The sequence below is a fragment of the Ahaetulla prasina genome, chromosome 8 (assembly GCF_028640845.1).
Source record: "Ahaetulla prasina isolate Xishuangbanna chromosome 8, ASM2864084v1, whole genome shotgun sequence".
In the NCBI taxonomy this organism is placed as follows: Eukaryota; Metazoa; Chordata; class Lepidosauria; order Squamata; family Colubridae; genus Ahaetulla; species Ahaetulla prasina.
In genome coordinates, this window is record NC_080546.1 from 13241569 (window position 1) to 13259643 (window position 18075).

Below are 18075 nucleotides of genomic sequence, written 5' to 3' on the forward strand. Positions count from 1 at the left end.
GGAATTACACTGCTGAATAACACCAACAAACGTAAGATTTTCGGTTAAAATCTGGCTGGACGTTGGGTGCTCAATACTACTCTGATCAATTATTCTTCTCACACCTCTGCAACACAGTTGCTCTTCTCTCACCTGCAAAGCCGCCGAATCAAATCCTCAGGGCGCTTGGTTATTATTCTGGGGAAATCCAGTCTCTCAACTCCTTTTAAAATCAAATTGTAGGTCATCATTTGATCGACTCCAGTAAAGGGAGGACTTGAGTAGGTGTCATTTCAAAATTGAGGGAAGGGGAGAGAGAGAAAATACACGGTTATGAAAAAAGGAATTGTGTGTTGGACCTAGGCATCTTTTCCCTAGGTGCTAGGCTAAACAAAGACAGGATTGTGATTTATCACAAACTGGTTTTCTCATAACCTGTGTTTTATGTTATATAGACTTTTTAGGGGGGGGTGTTACAGGAAGTTCTCAACTTACGACCAAAACAGAGTCCCAAATTTCTGTTGCTAAATGAGACAGTCGTTAAGTGTGTTTCACCCACTTTACGACCTTTCTTGTCAGAGTTGTTAAGAGAAGCCTATGTTCTGTCTCCATCCTCACTTTGGAGTAATGAGCTGGCCTACAGCCAGTGGATACACAGCTCCTATCAGTCCTGGCCGAGAAAACGCAGCCGCCTGCCAAAAAGTTCAAACAGATTAAGACTTCAGCTCACTTCGACACGGTTCAGCTAATTTGCTTCCCGTGGAACTGAGAGCAGTCCCAAAACTCTTTATATATCCTGTGGGGTGGGGCTCCTGCCCACCCTTCCCTTTGATGACGCCTCCTCTCTAATCTTCTGAAGTGCAGGTTGGTCCAGGCTTGATTGGTATGATTATCAGCTGTGTCTGTAGGCGTAGCCTGAGGAAGGGAGGAATCAGGGGATGTCGGCCTCATTACATCCTCTGACTGGCCAGGTTCTGGCTCCTGGAGCCGGGCCAAAGGAATCGGTGCTCCTGAGGTAAGCCTTACCGGCCCTTCCCCCTCACTCTCAGAGTCACTTTCGGGCATGGGGCCAGGTTCGGAGGCTGGAGCCACAACACCCTATCCCTTCAAAGGAGGGTATGAAAGTAAGACTGTTGAGCTACAATTTTGGCAACCTTGCCACGAAACGCAGCTGAGGAATAGTTGCCACACAAAGGACACCCCACATCTTGAGAAAAAAAAAACATTTGTCAGGGTTCCCTGTAACACACCCATAGCAAACAAAACTCTGAGGCAAACAAAGTCCTCAAAGAATAGGTTTATTGGATATGTCATATTGGCACAGGCTGGTGAAAACCGACTCTGAATATTCCTGCGGTTTTCACCTAATTAAAAGTAAAAGTTTGTCACTTTCTCAAAACAATCAGTAACATGGTCCAATCAGGATACTGTCCAGTTGCTAGGTGACTCCAGTCCCCTCCTTCCGAGCACATGCAGGAATGTCCTTGGTTCCCAAGAGAAAGCATTTTGTTTTGACTACAACTCCCCCAACTATCTCTATCCCCCCCCACTTGCTATCCCTCTTCTCCAGTGTGTCAGCACTGAAGTCTCAAGATGGCCTCAGTCAGGCCAGCTTCAGGGTTGACACAATTGATAGTGAGCAGAGTCTGGTTGTATTTTCTTTCTGGGCTTTTCCACACCAATCCTTCTCTATTTTTTGCACACCCAAAGATGAAGTGTAAACAATTCTCAAAGAAGCAGATTAGAAAGCAAAAGGATCAAGGTGGGGCCACCCAGATGTAGGACAAGAGTTTTGTACAAGCCTTGAGCTGTGGGCTCCTCTCTCATTTATAAGCACACACCCTATGAGCCCAATATGGCCCTCAACGTAGGCCAGAAGAATCCAGTTTCCTGGGACATACTTTCCTGTAAGCAGTTCATATACAAGGATGCCGAGGGACCAAAAATCCACACTGAAATCGTGGCCTTTATTCAGAATGACTTCAGGTGCGACGTATTCAGGAGTCCCACAGAACGTCCAGGTCTTCTGCCCTGCTCTGATCTTCTTAGCAAATCCAAAGTCAACCTTGTGGGTCGAAAAGTAGGAGAAGATGCTGTTACTGGACAGTTTTACCTCAGGTTGTTTGTTCTTGTTTCTAACGTCTGCTATAAGAACTTCTCCTACTGAGATGGATTCAATATTCTTCCCCATACAATGGCTACTCAAATGCTGGAATGGGACCTTCAGGCTCCTACCCTTGGCTGCGCCTCCTTCTCCTCCAGGCTCCTGCCTCTACCCATTTACCTCCAGCTTTCTTCCTCGCTTGGCCCTCCTCCAACCATTCACCCTGGCCAATGGGCCTCCAGCCCTCTGCACCGCGCCTTTCGGCTCAGCCCATTTGCCAAAACACCGTTTGGCCGCATTGGACAGTTAGCCCGCCCACCAATCGGGGTCCTAGACCCGATGCATCTTGGAAAGAGTATAACTCAAAGAGTAATGCTGACTTTTGCCATCAGTCCTTAGTAATTGGGATTTGACTGCAAGCACTGATTTATGCCTAAAGTTATTTACCCATGTAGTAAGGCTGTGTTGCTATTATCCTTCTCATCGTTCTCATTTTCTCATCATTCCTACTAACTTCTCCTATTGGTATCCTATGATTTATCACTTGTTGTTTGTATCTTATAATTTATGACTGTATCTTATGCTTTATGATCTATGACCTGCCACTTTGTTGTTTGTACGTACACTGAGAGCTTATGCATCAGAGACAGATTCCTTGTGTGTCCAATCTCTTAGCCAATAAAGAATATTCCTATTCCTACTCCACATCTGAAATCCCCAATATATATCCTTTTCACTGTATAGTTTTGATCAAATGTGAATGCTGCAGGAACTTGTTAGTGCATGGAAAATTGATAGGAAAATACATTACCAGTTTAACAAAGAGTCAGTATTGTTTCTAATGAGAAATAATATGTACTGTAAAGGCATTTGTGTTAACATGTAAGTAAAAATCAATATATGTTTATCCACAGTAATGCTTCTTCTTAATCTTCAAGATAAAATTATCTTATTTTCAGTAGCATAGAGGTGTAAATGCTACTGGTTCGCTCCAGTTCGGATTAAAAACTCCAGTTCGGATTAAAAAATTAAAAATGCTTTAAAAAGTAAAAAAAGAGGTTCTGACGATCGCGCAGCACAGCTGATTGTCAATCAGCTGTGCCGCGCGATCGTCAGAACCTTTTTTATACTTTTTAAAGCATTTTTTTACTACTGGTTCTGGCAAATAGGTAGTAAAAAAATGCTTTAAAAAAGTAAAACAAAGGTTTCGACGATCACAGCTTTGCTGTGCAATCGTCGGAACCTTTTTTAAAAAAATTTTTAAAGCATTTTTTGAAAAATTACACGCCCACCCAATCACATGACCCCCCAAGCCACACCCACAGAACCAGTACTAACAAATTTTACATTTCACCACTGTATAAGACTTTTAAACTTTTATTTTTGAATGGCTGCATACCAAATGCAAAAAAACTTCTGTTAGCAATGCCCCTATATTTCTTTACCTTTTGTTAAAAAAAAAAAACAACTTACCAACTTTATATAACCCTGGGCATCCAAAATTAAATTTTCTGGTTTCAAATCCCTGTAGATTATACTCATAGAATGTAAATATTCAATAGCTTCTGTCACACATCCGACACAGAACTTTGTAGTGGTTTCATCAAAACTTCCCCTGAAAAAAGAAAGAAAAAAAGGAAGGAAGGAAGGAGAGAGAGAGAGAGAGAGAGAAAGGAAGGACAGAAAGAAAGAGAGAGACAGAAAGAGAGAGAGAGAGAAAGCAAGAGAGAGGAAGGAAGGACAGAAAGAGAGAGAGAGAAAGAGAGAGAGAAAGAGAGAGAGAAAGAGAGAGGAAGGAAGGACAGAGAGAGAGAGGAAGAAAGGACAGAAAGAGAGAGAGAGAGACAGAAAGAGAGAGAGAGGAAGGACAGAAAGAGAGAGAGAGAAAGAGAGAGAGAGAAAGAAAGAGGAAGAAAGAAAGAAAGAAAAAGAAAGAAAGAAAAAGAAAGAAAGAAAGAAAGATTGGTTTCATTGTCAAATTATTTTCAGCTTTCCTCTTCCAGTCTTAATAGACTCTGAAGAGATACAGTAAAAATCATGAACATAACAAAACTGAAGAAACCATCAATAAAGTAATTCAGTATATGCTCAAAATCATCAGCTTCGTTGAAGTAAAATTATCCTCACAGCCTACAGGAGGTCAACATCGGGGTCAACATGGAGGAGAAGGATGCTGAAAGAGGGAGAATACTTGCTTGTAAAGTTACTTAATTCCATCATCGGCTGATGACGCTAATCTAAAAGGACCTTCAAGACATTTAACCTTTTCCTCTTCCCTGGGATTCCTCAGCAGATGATATTCAAAGGGCCGTTGTAATTCTCACATTGCTATTTAGCATTCAAGTCTAGCAGACACTGATAATCCATTTTCTCATTAATTTCTTCAGGCCGGTTTAAATTAGTGGCTATCACAACATCTGATGGAAGCAAGTGCTGTCATTTAATTATGCCTTTCCTTTTGATCATTCCTCTACATTTAGTTTTAATTTAGTTTTAATGAATGAACATTGTGAGAAGGAAAAATTGATCTACATTTTATATATCATGGATAATTTTTAATACCTGTATCATAAATTCCTTAGCTTCCTAACAAAACCCACAGACACTCTAGTCTTTGTTAATCCCTAAGAATTTTGAATTGACCGTTTTCAGTTTTAGATTATTGCTTTTCTGGTCTGCTAACCAATTCCAATTGTGATCTCACCATAGATTTATACAAGAATATTACAGAATTGAATTGTTGAGTTTATTTCCTTCCTAATGATTCCAAGCATCAAATTGGCTTTTCCCTTTTTTTACAGCAATCAGACCTGAATTGTTAATTTCAGGCACCATAACTCTAAAATCCATTTCTTGATCAGTCTCCAACGATCCAGATCCTGAGATATATAATATTAGGATCCAAAACTGGGAATTTCCTCCACTAGCTAGAAAAATTACTCACCAGCTTTTGCAAATACGTATTTACATTTTCTTTCTCAAAAGTTCAGAAGAACAAAGTACTTTAACCTATTTTATAATATCTTTAAATATTAATCCGGTGGTTCCTTTTGTCACTTTGAATGAAAAAAAAAACATTTTATGTTTTATGAATAAAATAAATTCAACAGTCAATTGTTGGGGAGTAAAAGCCACTCAGTAGATTTAGTACTGCATAGGACCAGATTGCAGACCGAGACAATTCATCATTTCATCCACAGTCCAGATTCCCAGGTCAGATAGTCCTCAACTTGTGACCACAATTGAGCCCAAATTTTCCACTGCTAAGCATGATGGGGACTGCAGCCAAGAAATTAAAAGACGCTTGCTCCTGGGGAGGAAAGCTATGGCAAATCTACACAGCGTACTAAAAAGCAGAGCCATCACCCTGCCAGCAAAAGTGTGTATAGTCAAAGCTATGGTTTTCCCAGTTGCAATGTATGGCTGTGAAGGTTGGACCATAAGAAAGGCTGAGCGCCAAAGAATTGAGGCCTTTGAACTCTGGTGCTGGAGAAGACTCCTGCGAGTCCCTTGGACTGCAAGGCGAACAAACAAGTCAGTTCTAGAGAAGATCAACCCTGACTGCTCTTTAGAAGGCCAGAACCTGAAGAGGAAACTGAAATCCTTTGGCCACCTAATGAGAAAGAAGGACTCACTGGAGAAGAGCCTAATGCTGGGAAAGATTGAGGGCAAAAGAAGAAGGTGACAACAAAGAACGAGGTGGCTGGATGGAGTCACTGAAGCAGTAGGCATGAGTTTAAATGGACTCCAGAGGATGGTAGAGGACAGGAAGGCCTGGAGGAACGTTGTCCATGGGGTCGCGATGGGTCGGACACGACTTCACAACTAACAACAACAAGCATGATAGTTGATAAGTGAGTTTTGCTTTTTTCCCCCAACTTGTCTTGCTACAATTATAAAATGAACCAACAAAGTCGTCAACTTAATCACAAGGTTGTTAAATAAATCTGGCTTCCTAAATACACGCCAAGGATCTGAAATTTGATCACACGACCATGGGGATGCTCCAATGGTTGTAAGTGTGAAAAACAGTCATAAGTCACTTTTTTCAGTGCCATTGAAACTTCAAACGGCCACTAAACAAATGGTTGTAAATCAAGAACTACCTATAATCAAGCATAGTCTCATTTTTTAAAAAAAAAAAACCCCATTACATAAAGGACCACAGTTCGAAAAATCTCATTTTATCCATTTAGATCAACCAGTATTAACTCTTTCAACCTGGTGATATTTTTTTCCCAGTCACGATTTTGTAGCACATGTTATCCAGCTGACTGAAGGCCAAATTCTTTCAAAGTTGATTTCTTTATAATGCAAATTTCCAACTTTGTAATTATATACAACTGTATGGCTTGCACATTTTTACACCCTTTACAATGCCATTTTTAATATAAAAATGAATAAAGTGAATAATAATAATAATAATAATAATAATAATAATAATAATAATAATAATAATAATAATAATAATAATAATACAGCAATGCAAGCTCGAGCTGGTATAACAAAGCACTGCATGGACAGTTCCTTGAAAAGATCCAAGGAAAAGTAGATAAGGAAAAGACCTGGTTATGGCTGACCAACGGAACATTGAAGAAAGAAACAGAAGGCCTAATTCTTGCAGCCCAAGAACAAGCCATTAGAACAAATGTAATCAAAGCCAGAATAGAAAAATCTGCTGGTGATCCCAAATGCAGACTCTGCAAAGAAGCAGATGAAACCATTGATCACATACTGAGCTGTTGTAAGACAACAGCTCAGACCGACTACAAACAACGTCACAACACAATCGCTCAGATGGTCCACTGGAACTTGTGTCACAACTACCATCTGCCTGTAGCAAAGAACTGGTGGGATCATAAGCCTGAAAAAGTGATTGAAAATGAGCATGCAAAACTACTGTGGGATTTCCGAATACAGACTGATAAAGTTTTGGAATACAATACCCCGGATATCACGATTGTGGAAAAGAAAAAAATGTGGATAGTCGACATTGCTATACCTGGGGACAGCAGAATTGATGAGAAACAACTTGAAAAAGTCACCAGATATCAAGATTTGAGAATCGAATTGCAGAGACTCTGGCATAAACCAGTGCAGGTGGTTCCAGTGGTACTTGGCACACTGGGAGCTGCGCCTAAAGACCTAGGCAAGCACTTAAAAGCAATTGGTGCTAACAAGATCACCATTGGTCAGCTGCAGAAGGCCACCTTACTGGGAACTGCTTGCATAATTCACCAATACATCACGCAGTCCTAAACGCTTGGGAAGTGTTCGACTAGTGATCTGTGATACGAAATCCAGCATAGTTATCTTGTTTGCTGTGTATACTGTCATTTTGTGTAAATAAAATAATAATAATAATAATATCCCGACCTGGCCATCGAAACTACACAGCTATGGATGAAACATGTAACAGTGACACCCATTGTCATTGGGGCACTTGGTACCATGTCCAAGAATTTTATAAGTTACATCAACTAATTGCAGCTTCCTGCAATAACACCAGCGGAACTGCAAAAAACTGCGCTACTTGGAACATCGTACATCTTAAGAAGGTACTTGGTTGATACCTAGGATGCTGGCAGCAACCCGTATCAACCATCAGCACCAGTCAATTGTATTTGTGATGCCTTTTTGAATGTTCAGTTGACTGAATTTCATATTTAATGAATACAGTAAATGATAATAACAACAATAACAACAACAACAATAATAATAATAATACCTGTCCCTGAGGATGCTCCATAGCTCACCTCCAAGACAAGCTTCTAAGAGCATATAAACGTATTTGTTGTCTTTGAAGGTACGATACAACCTGAAGCGAGCAAAAAAAGAAAGAAGAAAGAAAGAAAGAAAGAAAGAAAGAAAGAAAGAAAGAAAGAAAGAAAGAAAGAAGGAAGGAAGTTGATAAAATGTATGTAATATAACAATAATCACATTTTCTATAGTACTGCGTACATGGAGGAGCCATTCTTTTGACACACCCCAAAATCTGGAGTCTCTGGGTTAAATGAGAACATAATATTTATTGACCCAACCAAGGTGGACATTCATAAAATGATCACCTAGGATTAAAAATAAGGAATTAGGTCATTTGTAGAATGCCAAAATTGAGAGGTTGCATGAAGTTCAGGAGAAAATGTGTCCTTTCCATAAAATTTGTTATTAAAAATCAATCAGATTCAAATCACCCATCTACAGTTGAGATGGGTAGTCCTAGACTTACAACAGTTCATTTAATGACCATTCAAACTTACAACAGCACTGGGGGAAAAAGACTTATGACCATTTGTCACACTTATGACCATTGCGGCATCCCCAGGGTCATGTGATTTACATTCGGATGCTTGACAACTGACTCACATTTATGACGATTGCAGTGTCCCGGGGTCATGTGATCCCCTTTTGTGACCTCCTGGCAAGCAAATTCAATGGCAAAGCCAGATTCACTTAACAACCATATTACTAATTTAAGCACAGCAGTGATTCTTAAAAAATGTGGAGAGTAAAGTCGTAAAATGCAACAAACTCACTTAAGGGATTTTTCACTTAACGACATAAATTTTGTGCTCAATTTTGGTCATAAGTTGAGGACTACCTGTAGTGGGCAATTGAGAAGAGACACACTTCTACCTGTAGATGTTTTTTTGTATGCTTATGAACGCAGAAAAATCAGAAATCTAAACTACAGGTAGTCCTCAACTTACAACCCACAATTGAGCCCAAAATTTACGTTGCTAAGTGAAACATTTGTTAAGTGAGTTTTACCCCATTTTATGACTTTTCTTGCCGCAGTTGTTAAGTGAATCACTGCATTTGATAAGTTAGTAACACGGTTGTTAAGTGAATCTGGCTTCCCCATTGACTTTGCTTGTCAGAAGGTCGCAAAAAATGATCACATGACCCCAGGGACACATGCAACTGGTGGCTCAGCGGACTAAGTCTGTCTGTTATTAACACAGCTGCTTGCAATTACTGCAGGTTCAAGCCCCACCAGGCCCAAGGTTGACTCAGCCTTCCATCCTTTATAAGGTCGGTAAAATGAGGACCCAGATTGTTGGGGGCAATATGTTAACTTTGTATATAATATACAAATGGATGAAGACTATTGCTTAACACAGTGTAAGCCGCCTGAGTCTTCGGAGAAGGGCGGGATATAAATGCAAATTAAAAAAAAACACGGTCATAAATATGAACCAGTTGCCAAGCATCTGAATTTGGATCATATGACCACAGGGTTGCTGCAACAGTCGTAAGTATGAAAAATGGTCATAAGTCACTTTTTTTCAGTGCCATTGTAACTTTGAATGGTCATTAAATGAACTGTTGTAAGTTGAGGACTACTGTATCTCCACTAAACACAACAACTGACTATATATGATGAGTGATGCAAGGACAATGAAACGAGTATCCTCAATTTTTTTCCTGTTAAGCAAAAATATATTGTCACAAGTTCCCAACTCTTGAAATACAGCCCCAAAGGGAATTTGCAGGGGACAACAAAGTGTTATGGAATAGAGAGTGACAATGAGATTCATGGTTTCTGGAAGGGTGTAAAGAAAACAGTGAAGCCCCATCCAGACTTTGTCATTTTTCGCAAGAAATCTTTTTTTTTTTTAAAAAAGAAAGAAATAGGTTTATATAAATAATTTAAAAAATTACTTCACAATGAATGGCGAACAGGCCTCTTCTAGAATCTTCTTTTCGGAGTGAATATGTTCCTGTTGCTTGGTATCCACTATGTGCTTCTTCTTAATGCATTTCATGGCAAATGCTATGTTCTCATTCTTAATTTTCACCTGAAGTCACCAACAAAGAAAATACAGGGTCAGAATCATAAACACGAGTTCTCTCCCTTTCTTCAAGTTCTTCAGAATAACAGCAGAATAGAACTGTAAATCCAAGATAGATAGTTAGATAGATAGATACACACACACACACACACACACTTGTGGCTCAGAGGTTAATACAACTGCCTAATATGCAGGCAGCTCAAGTTCAAATCCAAGTAAGAGTATGGCTAGCAGATGAGAGCTAAATAGCTTGAAATAGATCTTTACTAGTCTCCCTTTATTTCTTTATCAGCAAAACACAAATTTGGTACAATATATATATACATGTGTGTGTGTGCGCGCATGTGTATATGTATATGTATATGTATATTTATATTTATATTTATTTATATTTATATTTATACTGATTCGCCTATAGGCCATATCAAGGTATAGGTTCAAACACATATTACCAATAAAATTTTAAACAAACGATTTAAAATGAGAGAAGGGTAAAATACAATAGTTATAGGATTAAATGCAATAATTTGATGCATAAATATATAAAACAGAATAAAATGATATAAAATTATATTTTTTTATCACTGCTGCAATCTACCCCAAACAGGCCCACAAATGCCAATCTCAGTCGGACCATTTTAGCCAAAAATTGTACTGTATTAAATGTTGTTTTCAGATTCTGAAAATCCAAGATGTAATGCACCCTCCCTCAATAGATAGATAGATAGATGATAGATAGATAAATAATATATAGATAGAGATAGATAATAGATAGATGATAGCTATCTAGATATAAAGATAGAAACAGACAGACAATGATAGAAAGAAAGAAAGAAAGATGATAAATAGAGATAGATAGATAGATGATAGAGATAGATAGATAGATAGATAGATAGATAGATAGATAGATAGATAGATAGATATGTAGATAGATAGATAATAGTATAAGCCGCCCTGAGTCTTCGGAGAATGGCGGGATATAAATGCAAATAAAAAAAAAAGATGATAGCTAGATGATAGCTATCAAGATATAAAGATAGAAACAGACAGACAATGATAGAAAGAAAGAAAGAAAGAAAGAAAGAAAGAAAGAAAGAAAGATGATAAATAGAGATAGATAGATGATAGATAGATAGATAGATAGATAGATAGATAGATAGATAGATAGATAGATAGATATGTAGATAGATAGATAATAGTATAAGCCGCCCTGAGTCTTCGGAGAATGGCGGGATATAAATGCAAATAAAAAAAAAAAAGATGATAGCTAGATGATAGCTATCAAGATATAAAGATAGAAACAGACAGACAATGATAGAAAGAAAGAAAGAAAGAAAGAAAGAAAGAAAGAAAGAAAGAAAGAAAGAAAGAAAGAAAGAAAGATGATAAATAGAGATAGATAGATGATAGAGATAGATAGATAGATAGATAGATAATAGTATAAGCCGCCCTGAGTCTTCGGAGAATGGCGGGATATAAATGCAAATAAAAAAAAATAGATGATAGCTAGATGATAGCTATCAAGATATAAAGATAGAAACAGACAATGATAGAAAGAAAGAAAGAAAGAAAGATGATAAATAGAGATAGATAGATAGATAGATAGATAGATAGATAGATAGATAGATAGATAGATAGATAGATAGATAGATAGATACCGTATATACTCGAATATAAGCCGATCCGAGTATAAGCCGAGGTCCCCAATTTTACCCCAAAAAACTGGGGTAAACTGGGGACTCGAGTATGTCGGTGGGAAATGAGGCACCACCGGTTGAAACCTCCTCCCTCAGCTGAGAAGGCTGGCGGCCCCCGACCCGCCTCTCACTGCACCGGCAGGGCTTCCCGCTAATGCAAAAGCCCGTCCGTAAAATGTGAAAAAGAAAAAACAAAAACTGAGTATAGATAGATAATAGATAGATAATAGTATAAGCCGAGGCTTAAAAAACAAAAACTGAGTATAGATAGATAGATAATAGATAGATAATAGTATAAGCCGAGGCTTAAAAAACAAAAACTGAGTATAAGTCAGAGACCCGAGTATAAGTTTAGGACGTTTTCAGCACAAAAACGTGCTGAAAAACTCGCTTATAGATAGATAATAGATAGATGATAGCTATCTAGATATAAACAGACAGACAATGATAGAAAGAAAGAAAGAAAGAAAGATGATAAATAGAGATAGATAGATAGATGATAGAGATAGATAGATAGATAGATAGATAGATAGATAGATAGATAGATAGATAGATAGATAGACAGACAGATAGATATGTAGATAGATAGATAATAGTGTAAGCCGCCCTGAGTCTTCGGAGAATGGCGGGATATAAATGCAAATTAAAAAAAATAGATGATAGCTAGAAGATAGCTATCTAGATATAAAGATAGAAACAGACAGACGGTGATAGAAAGCAAGAAAGCAAGATGATAGATGGATGAGTGGATGGATAGATAATAGATGATAGCTAGCTAGAAGATAGCTATCTAGATATAAAGACAGAAACAGACAGACGATGATGGATAGATAGATAGATAGATAGATAGATAGATAGATAGATAGATAGAAAGAAAGAAAGAAAGAAAGAAAGAAAGAAAGATTTTTAACAAAAGAGATTCAAATAACAAACCAAAACAGTGACCTGAGGACTTTTCTTATATTAAATTTACAAAAGAGGCTCGTTAAAACTTTGAAGCATTTCGTGAGAAGGAACAAAGAAACAAATGAAACATCATAAGAAAGGAAAAACAATGGAAGCACAAAACTGTATCAAATCACCCTCCCAATCACAAGTCCAGGGGCTTAAATGCTAAATTCTTACGAGTTCAACTCTTCCAAATCCACCGACGCCCAGAGTCGCAACAATCTCCAGGTGCTGAAAAGGGCAGGAGGCAGGAAACTGGGTAACTTTTTCTTTCAGCTGAATCATCTCCAGAGAGGCATGGTGAGGGAGCCGCTCCACGGAAGAGCCTCTGCGTTAAAAAAATAATAATAACAAAAATAAAATGACCTCTCAGGATTCAGCCCGCAATTGTGAGAAATTCTGCAATGGTTGGTTAGATTTTCGAAAAACAATTTCCGAATATCCCCTAGGTTTCAGGAGGCAACTGGACTTTTCTGGTTTTTTCTTTGAAGACGTTTCGCTTCTCATCCAAGAAGCTTCTTCAGCTCTGACAGGATGGTGGGGAATGATTCAGTCAGAGCTGAAGAAGCTTCTTGGAGAAGTGAAACGACTTCAAAGAAAAAAACAGAAAAGTCCAGCTGCCTCTTGAAAAAAACACCATTGGGACAACCATGACCTAGATCAGGGGTCTGCAAACTTGGCTCTTTTAAGTCTTGTGGACTTCAAGTCCCAGAGTTCCCCAGCCAGCTTTGCTGGCTGAGGAACTCTGGAAGTTGAAGTGCACAAGTCTTAAAAGAGCCAAGTTTGCAGACCCCTGACCTAGATGACTGAGAAAACCTCTACGGACCAATTTCTGAATCTGCCTGTGATTTGGCTTGAATCAAAGGTGGCTGCTGATGAAATGCTCAGAAACTGAATTAAAAGGTAACATCCGTTTGAGGCTTCAACTTACGACCACAAGTGAGCCTAAAAATTGTGTCGCTAAGGGAGAAATTTGCTGGGGGAGTTTTGCCTCCTTTTACAACTTTTCTTGCCACTTTTGTTAAGCAGATCGCTGCCGTTGTTAAGTGAGTAACACGGTTGATAAGTGAATCTGCTCTTCTCCCCTTGACTTGGCTTGTCAGAAGGTTGCAAGAGGGGATCACGTGATCCCTGGAAGCTGCAACCGTCATAAATGTGAGTCAGCTGTCAAGCATGGCCATCCCAACGAAGCCATCGAAGTGCTGTCCCGGTGTTTGGAAACACTACGGGTCTGGATGGGGAGGAACAGGCTCAGACTCAATCCCTCCAAGACGGAGTGGCTGTGGATGCCGGCACCCCGGTACAGTCAGCTGCAGCTGTGGCTGACTGTTGGGGGGCGAATCATTGGCCCCAGTGGAAAGGGTGTGCAACTTGGGCGTCCTCCTGGATGGATGGTTGTCTTTCGAAGATCATTTGACGACCGTCGCCAGGAGGGCTTTTTACCAGGTTCGCCTGGTTCGCCAGTTGCGCCCCTTCCTGGACCGGGATGCCTTATGCACGGTCACTCATGCTCTGGTTACCTCTCGCTTGGACTACTGTAATGCTCTCTACATGGGGCTCCCCTTGAAGAGCACCCGGAGGCTCCAGTTGGTTCAGAATGCAGCTGCGCGGGTGATAGAGGGAGCCACACATTGCTCCCGTGTAACACCTCTCCTGCGCAGTCTGCACTGGCTACCTGTGGTCTTTCGGGTGCACTTCAAGGTGTTGGTGACTACCTTTAAAGTGCTCCATGGCTTAGGGCCAGGGTACTCACGGGACCGCCTGCTGTTACCGAATGCCTCCCACCGACCTGTACGCTCGCACAGAGAGGGACTCCTTAGGGTGCCGTCCGCCAAGCAATGTCGGCTGGAAGGAACTTCCCCCTGGACTTCGGCAACTGCCGGACCTTCGGACTTTCCGCTGAGAGCTGAAGACCTATTTGTTTGTTCGCGCAGGACTGGCATAGGATTTTAATAGGATTTTAATTAGTTTTAATGTTTTAACATTTTAAAATTTGGGGTTTTATTCTAAATGTTTTAATTCGGCCATTTGTATAATAAGTTTTTTAAATTATGGTTTTATGTGTATATTGTTGTTGTTTCTTATTATGGCTGTAAACCGCCCTGAGTCCTTCGGGAGAAGGGCGGTATAAAAATTTAATTAATAATAAAAATAATAATAATGCAAATCACATGACCGTGGGGATTCTGCTAAAGGTCATAAGTATGAAAAATGGTCATAAGTCACTTTTTTCAGTGCCGTTGTAACTTCGGTCACTAAGCGAATTGTTGTACGTCGAGGACTCCCTGCACAAGCCACACCCATTTTGTTTTCTTGGCAAAAATATGTAAATAGTTTGTCATTTATTTTTTTCTGGGACAGGGGAAGTGGCACAATGTTTCAACTTCTGTATTGGAGGAAAAGGTTAAGAATGGGGAGCCCTCCCCTTCTCATTCTTAAACCCCTCTGCTCTTATTGTATCCTGCCCCCATTTCAGAAGCTATTTTGAATAAACTACTTTGAATAGAAAATAGATCTGTTTTCAGACTCTAAAACCAAATATCCTTCCTTTCTCAAATTGGACTTCTGACATGTTGCTACAAAAATCTGGCATTGTTGTGGCCTGCCAGCGGCCAGCAGAGCTGGAAGCAGATACGGAGAGTGAGGAGCTTGGGGAGGAACGTGGGCCAGTCCTGGATTCTGGGGAAGGCTCGGATGAGGGCTCTGAGTTGGAGGCAGAGAGGGGGGCCAAGGCCATCTGGTAGTTCTTTGCTGCCTCCGGAGCCTGACATCAGTGAGGCAGGTGAACAGTGTGAGCCTGTTCCCAGAGTTCGGATGCGCAGAGCTGCCAGAAGACAGGAACAATTAAGAAAACAGGGTCGACTTGGGAGTAAGGCTTGGAGATGATTGGCCCCTCCCATAAGACATAAAAGGAAAGCGAATGGGACATGAGCTTTTGCAGGAAGCCATTAGTTCACCTGGTTTGTAAAAGCTTTGGGAAAGTTCTGCTTGAGTTTGGCCTTGTCCTGCGTGTGGCAATTAGTTCTCTGGCAACATTCCAAGGGAGATAAGGTGGGTGTTTGTAAACACTCCCCTGAAAGACTGTTTGAGAAGCCTTTCGGACTGGGAATGACAATAATTCACAGCCGTATGAATAAAAGAGGTTTGCTGGGACTAAGATTGTGTTGTATACTTTCTAAGGAAGCCTAGGTCAGAACAGGCATGGTCCCAGGGTCCCCAATCCCTGTGATCTAGCACTATCACTTTATGCAGGGCCTCCTGTGCCAGTTGGCTTGATCCCCGATTTCGTAGGAGTATATAAAGTCTACTGCCAAAACAAAGCAGAGGTCAGCAGCACGAAAAGGGTCAGCAGCCTTGACTAGCAAAGGAGCTGTCCAGCAGGAACCAGGGCTAAGCTAATAAAGCTCTCATTAGGAACTGGCTCCTCTTGTTCCTCTGCCTCACTACTGTCAGCCTCTGGAGGCTCCGGAGTCCGCACATCACTCCCAGATAGCTCTGGCCCCACCTCTGCCTCCGATGCAGAGCCCTCATCCGGGTGTTCCCCAACCTCCAGGACTGGCCCATGTTCTTCCTCGGCCTTATCGCTGTCCGACTCTGTTGCCAGCTCCGCAGGCTGCTGGTGGACCACAACAGTTGGTTCTTGTCCTGCCTTTAGGTGCTTTGGAGAATAGGTTGACCCCCTCTTCTTTGTGGTGACTCAAGATATTGGAAGACTGCTATCATGTCACTCCTAGTCCTTCTTTTCATTAAATTAGACATACCCAATTCCAGCAACCGTTCTTCGTATGTTTTAGCCTCCAGTCCCCTAATCATCTCTGTAGCTCTTCTCTGCACTTTTTCCTCCATGACATGTTGCAACCACATCTAGAGGACAGGGGGCTTAAGTAGAATTTAAGCGTGGAAACCTTCTTCAGGGATGCTACAGAATCAGTAGTGGGCTTTAGCACCAACATCTTTGCTTTTTGGGTTAATCTATCCGCAATGGTGGTAAGTCTCGGAAGCAATGTGTATTTGGGAATTAGCATCCTGGTGGTATAGGGTGGTAGATTAACAGACTGAGTTGGAAGGGACCTTGTAGGTCATCTAGCCCAACCCCTCCACCCAAAAAGGAGACCCTATACCATTTCTGACAGATGGCAGTCCAGTCTCTTCTTGAAAGCTTCCAGTGATGAAGCTCCGACAACTTCTGACGTTCATGATGAATTTATTATTATTTTGACTTACAGCCTTGCCTTTCAAGGCATACCTAGGCACTCCACAGGTAGCTGTGCGGGAGGAGATGATTCAATCGCAGTTCTGGAAAGCACTGGAACTTTTTCAAAGGAGAACCTGGGGCCACAAGCAGATGTGGAAGGAACAATCCACGTTTCTCACCATTTGGAAAGAAATCCTGATTCATTTCAACGGAAAATTGAATGGTGTTTGTTGACGGCAGAGGCACCATCTCAGTGAGCGAATGGGAGGAGGACGGACTCCGGTCTCTTTTTACATGCGTGTAGGGATTTGATTCTTCAAGGCATCATGCAGAAGCTTTACGTCGCACCAAGAAGACAGTGCCGGAGGCAAAGCTGCCCTTTAATGATGTCACAACAAAGGGAAGGAGAGTGTCTTTTGTCCGTTGATTTGTGTTTCTGTCACAATAACCGCGGCTTCATGACTGATCTAACACAACAGAATCAGGTTGCTCAGACTGGCCTCTAGCATTTACAGAGACCTTGAACTCGAAGATACTTATTATAAGGATGCATGTTTTGCTGTGCAAATTGGGGATTCACTACAGGTAGTCCTCGACTTACGATCGCAGCTGAGCCCGAAATTTCCACTGGTAAGCGAAACGTTTGCTAAGTGGGTTTCGCCCTATTTTACGACCTTTCTTGCCACAGTTGTTACATGAATCGCTGCGGTTGTTCAGGGAGTCGCACGGCTGTTAAGTGAATCCATCTTCCCCGTTGAATCTGCTTGTCAGAAAGTCGCAAAAGGGATTGCGTGACACACACACACACACACCCCCGGTGACGCTGCGACCGTCATAAATATGAGTCAGTTGCCGAGTGTCTGAATTTTGATCACGTGACCACGGGGAGGCTACGACGGTCGTTAAGTGTGGAAAAAATCATCCTTTCTGCAGTGCGGTTGTAACTTTGAACGGTCACTAAATCAACTGTCGTAAGTTGAGGACTACCCATACCGCCACTGGGAAAAATAATGAGAAAACTTTAAGAGAGCTAATTGGGGAAAAGGAGTTTTAAATCTTCCATTTAAAAGAAAATTGGGTAGAAGGAAAAGTGAAAGGAGTCCAAAGAAATTTAGCCGGTTTCCTTCCCCCTTGGATGTTGAAAATCAGGCAAATGAACCCCAGGCGTCGCCCACAGTGCTATTTAAAGTCCTGGTAAAATAGCAACATTTCTGAGACGTTAAATATCAATTGCATTCTCTCCCTGATGTGTGTTATATATCCGTGGCCTGAAATAGTAATTTGTTCAATAAAGAGTCATCCGGCTTTATTATAGCTCTCAGGCCTTTTGTGAGTTTATAGTAATGAAGCCAAAAT

At 40.7% G+C, this 18075-nt stretch overlaps 1 protein-coding gene across 1 annotated transcript in view; it reads right to left on the reverse strand.

The window, feature by feature from the left end:
• Window positions 1–18075, reverse strand: part of PRKG2 (protein kinase cGMP-dependent 2) — a 102091-nt gene that overhangs the window by 12551 nt on the left and 71465 nt on the right. The window contains exons 11-16 of the mRNA XM_058192942.1: window positions 12702–12852; window positions 9749–9885; window positions 7812–7901; window positions 3557–3698; window positions 1881–2044; window positions 133–255 (exon numbers count right to left, since the gene is read on the reverse strand). Coding sequence (XP_058048925.1) covers window positions 133–255; window positions 1881–2044; window positions 3557–3698; window positions 7812–7901; window positions 9749–9885; window positions 12702–12852 — 807 coding nt within the window. The remainder of the gene's footprint in view (window positions 1–132; window positions 256–1880; window positions 2045–3556; window positions 3699–7811; window positions 7902–9748; window positions 9886–12701; window positions 12853–18075) is intronic.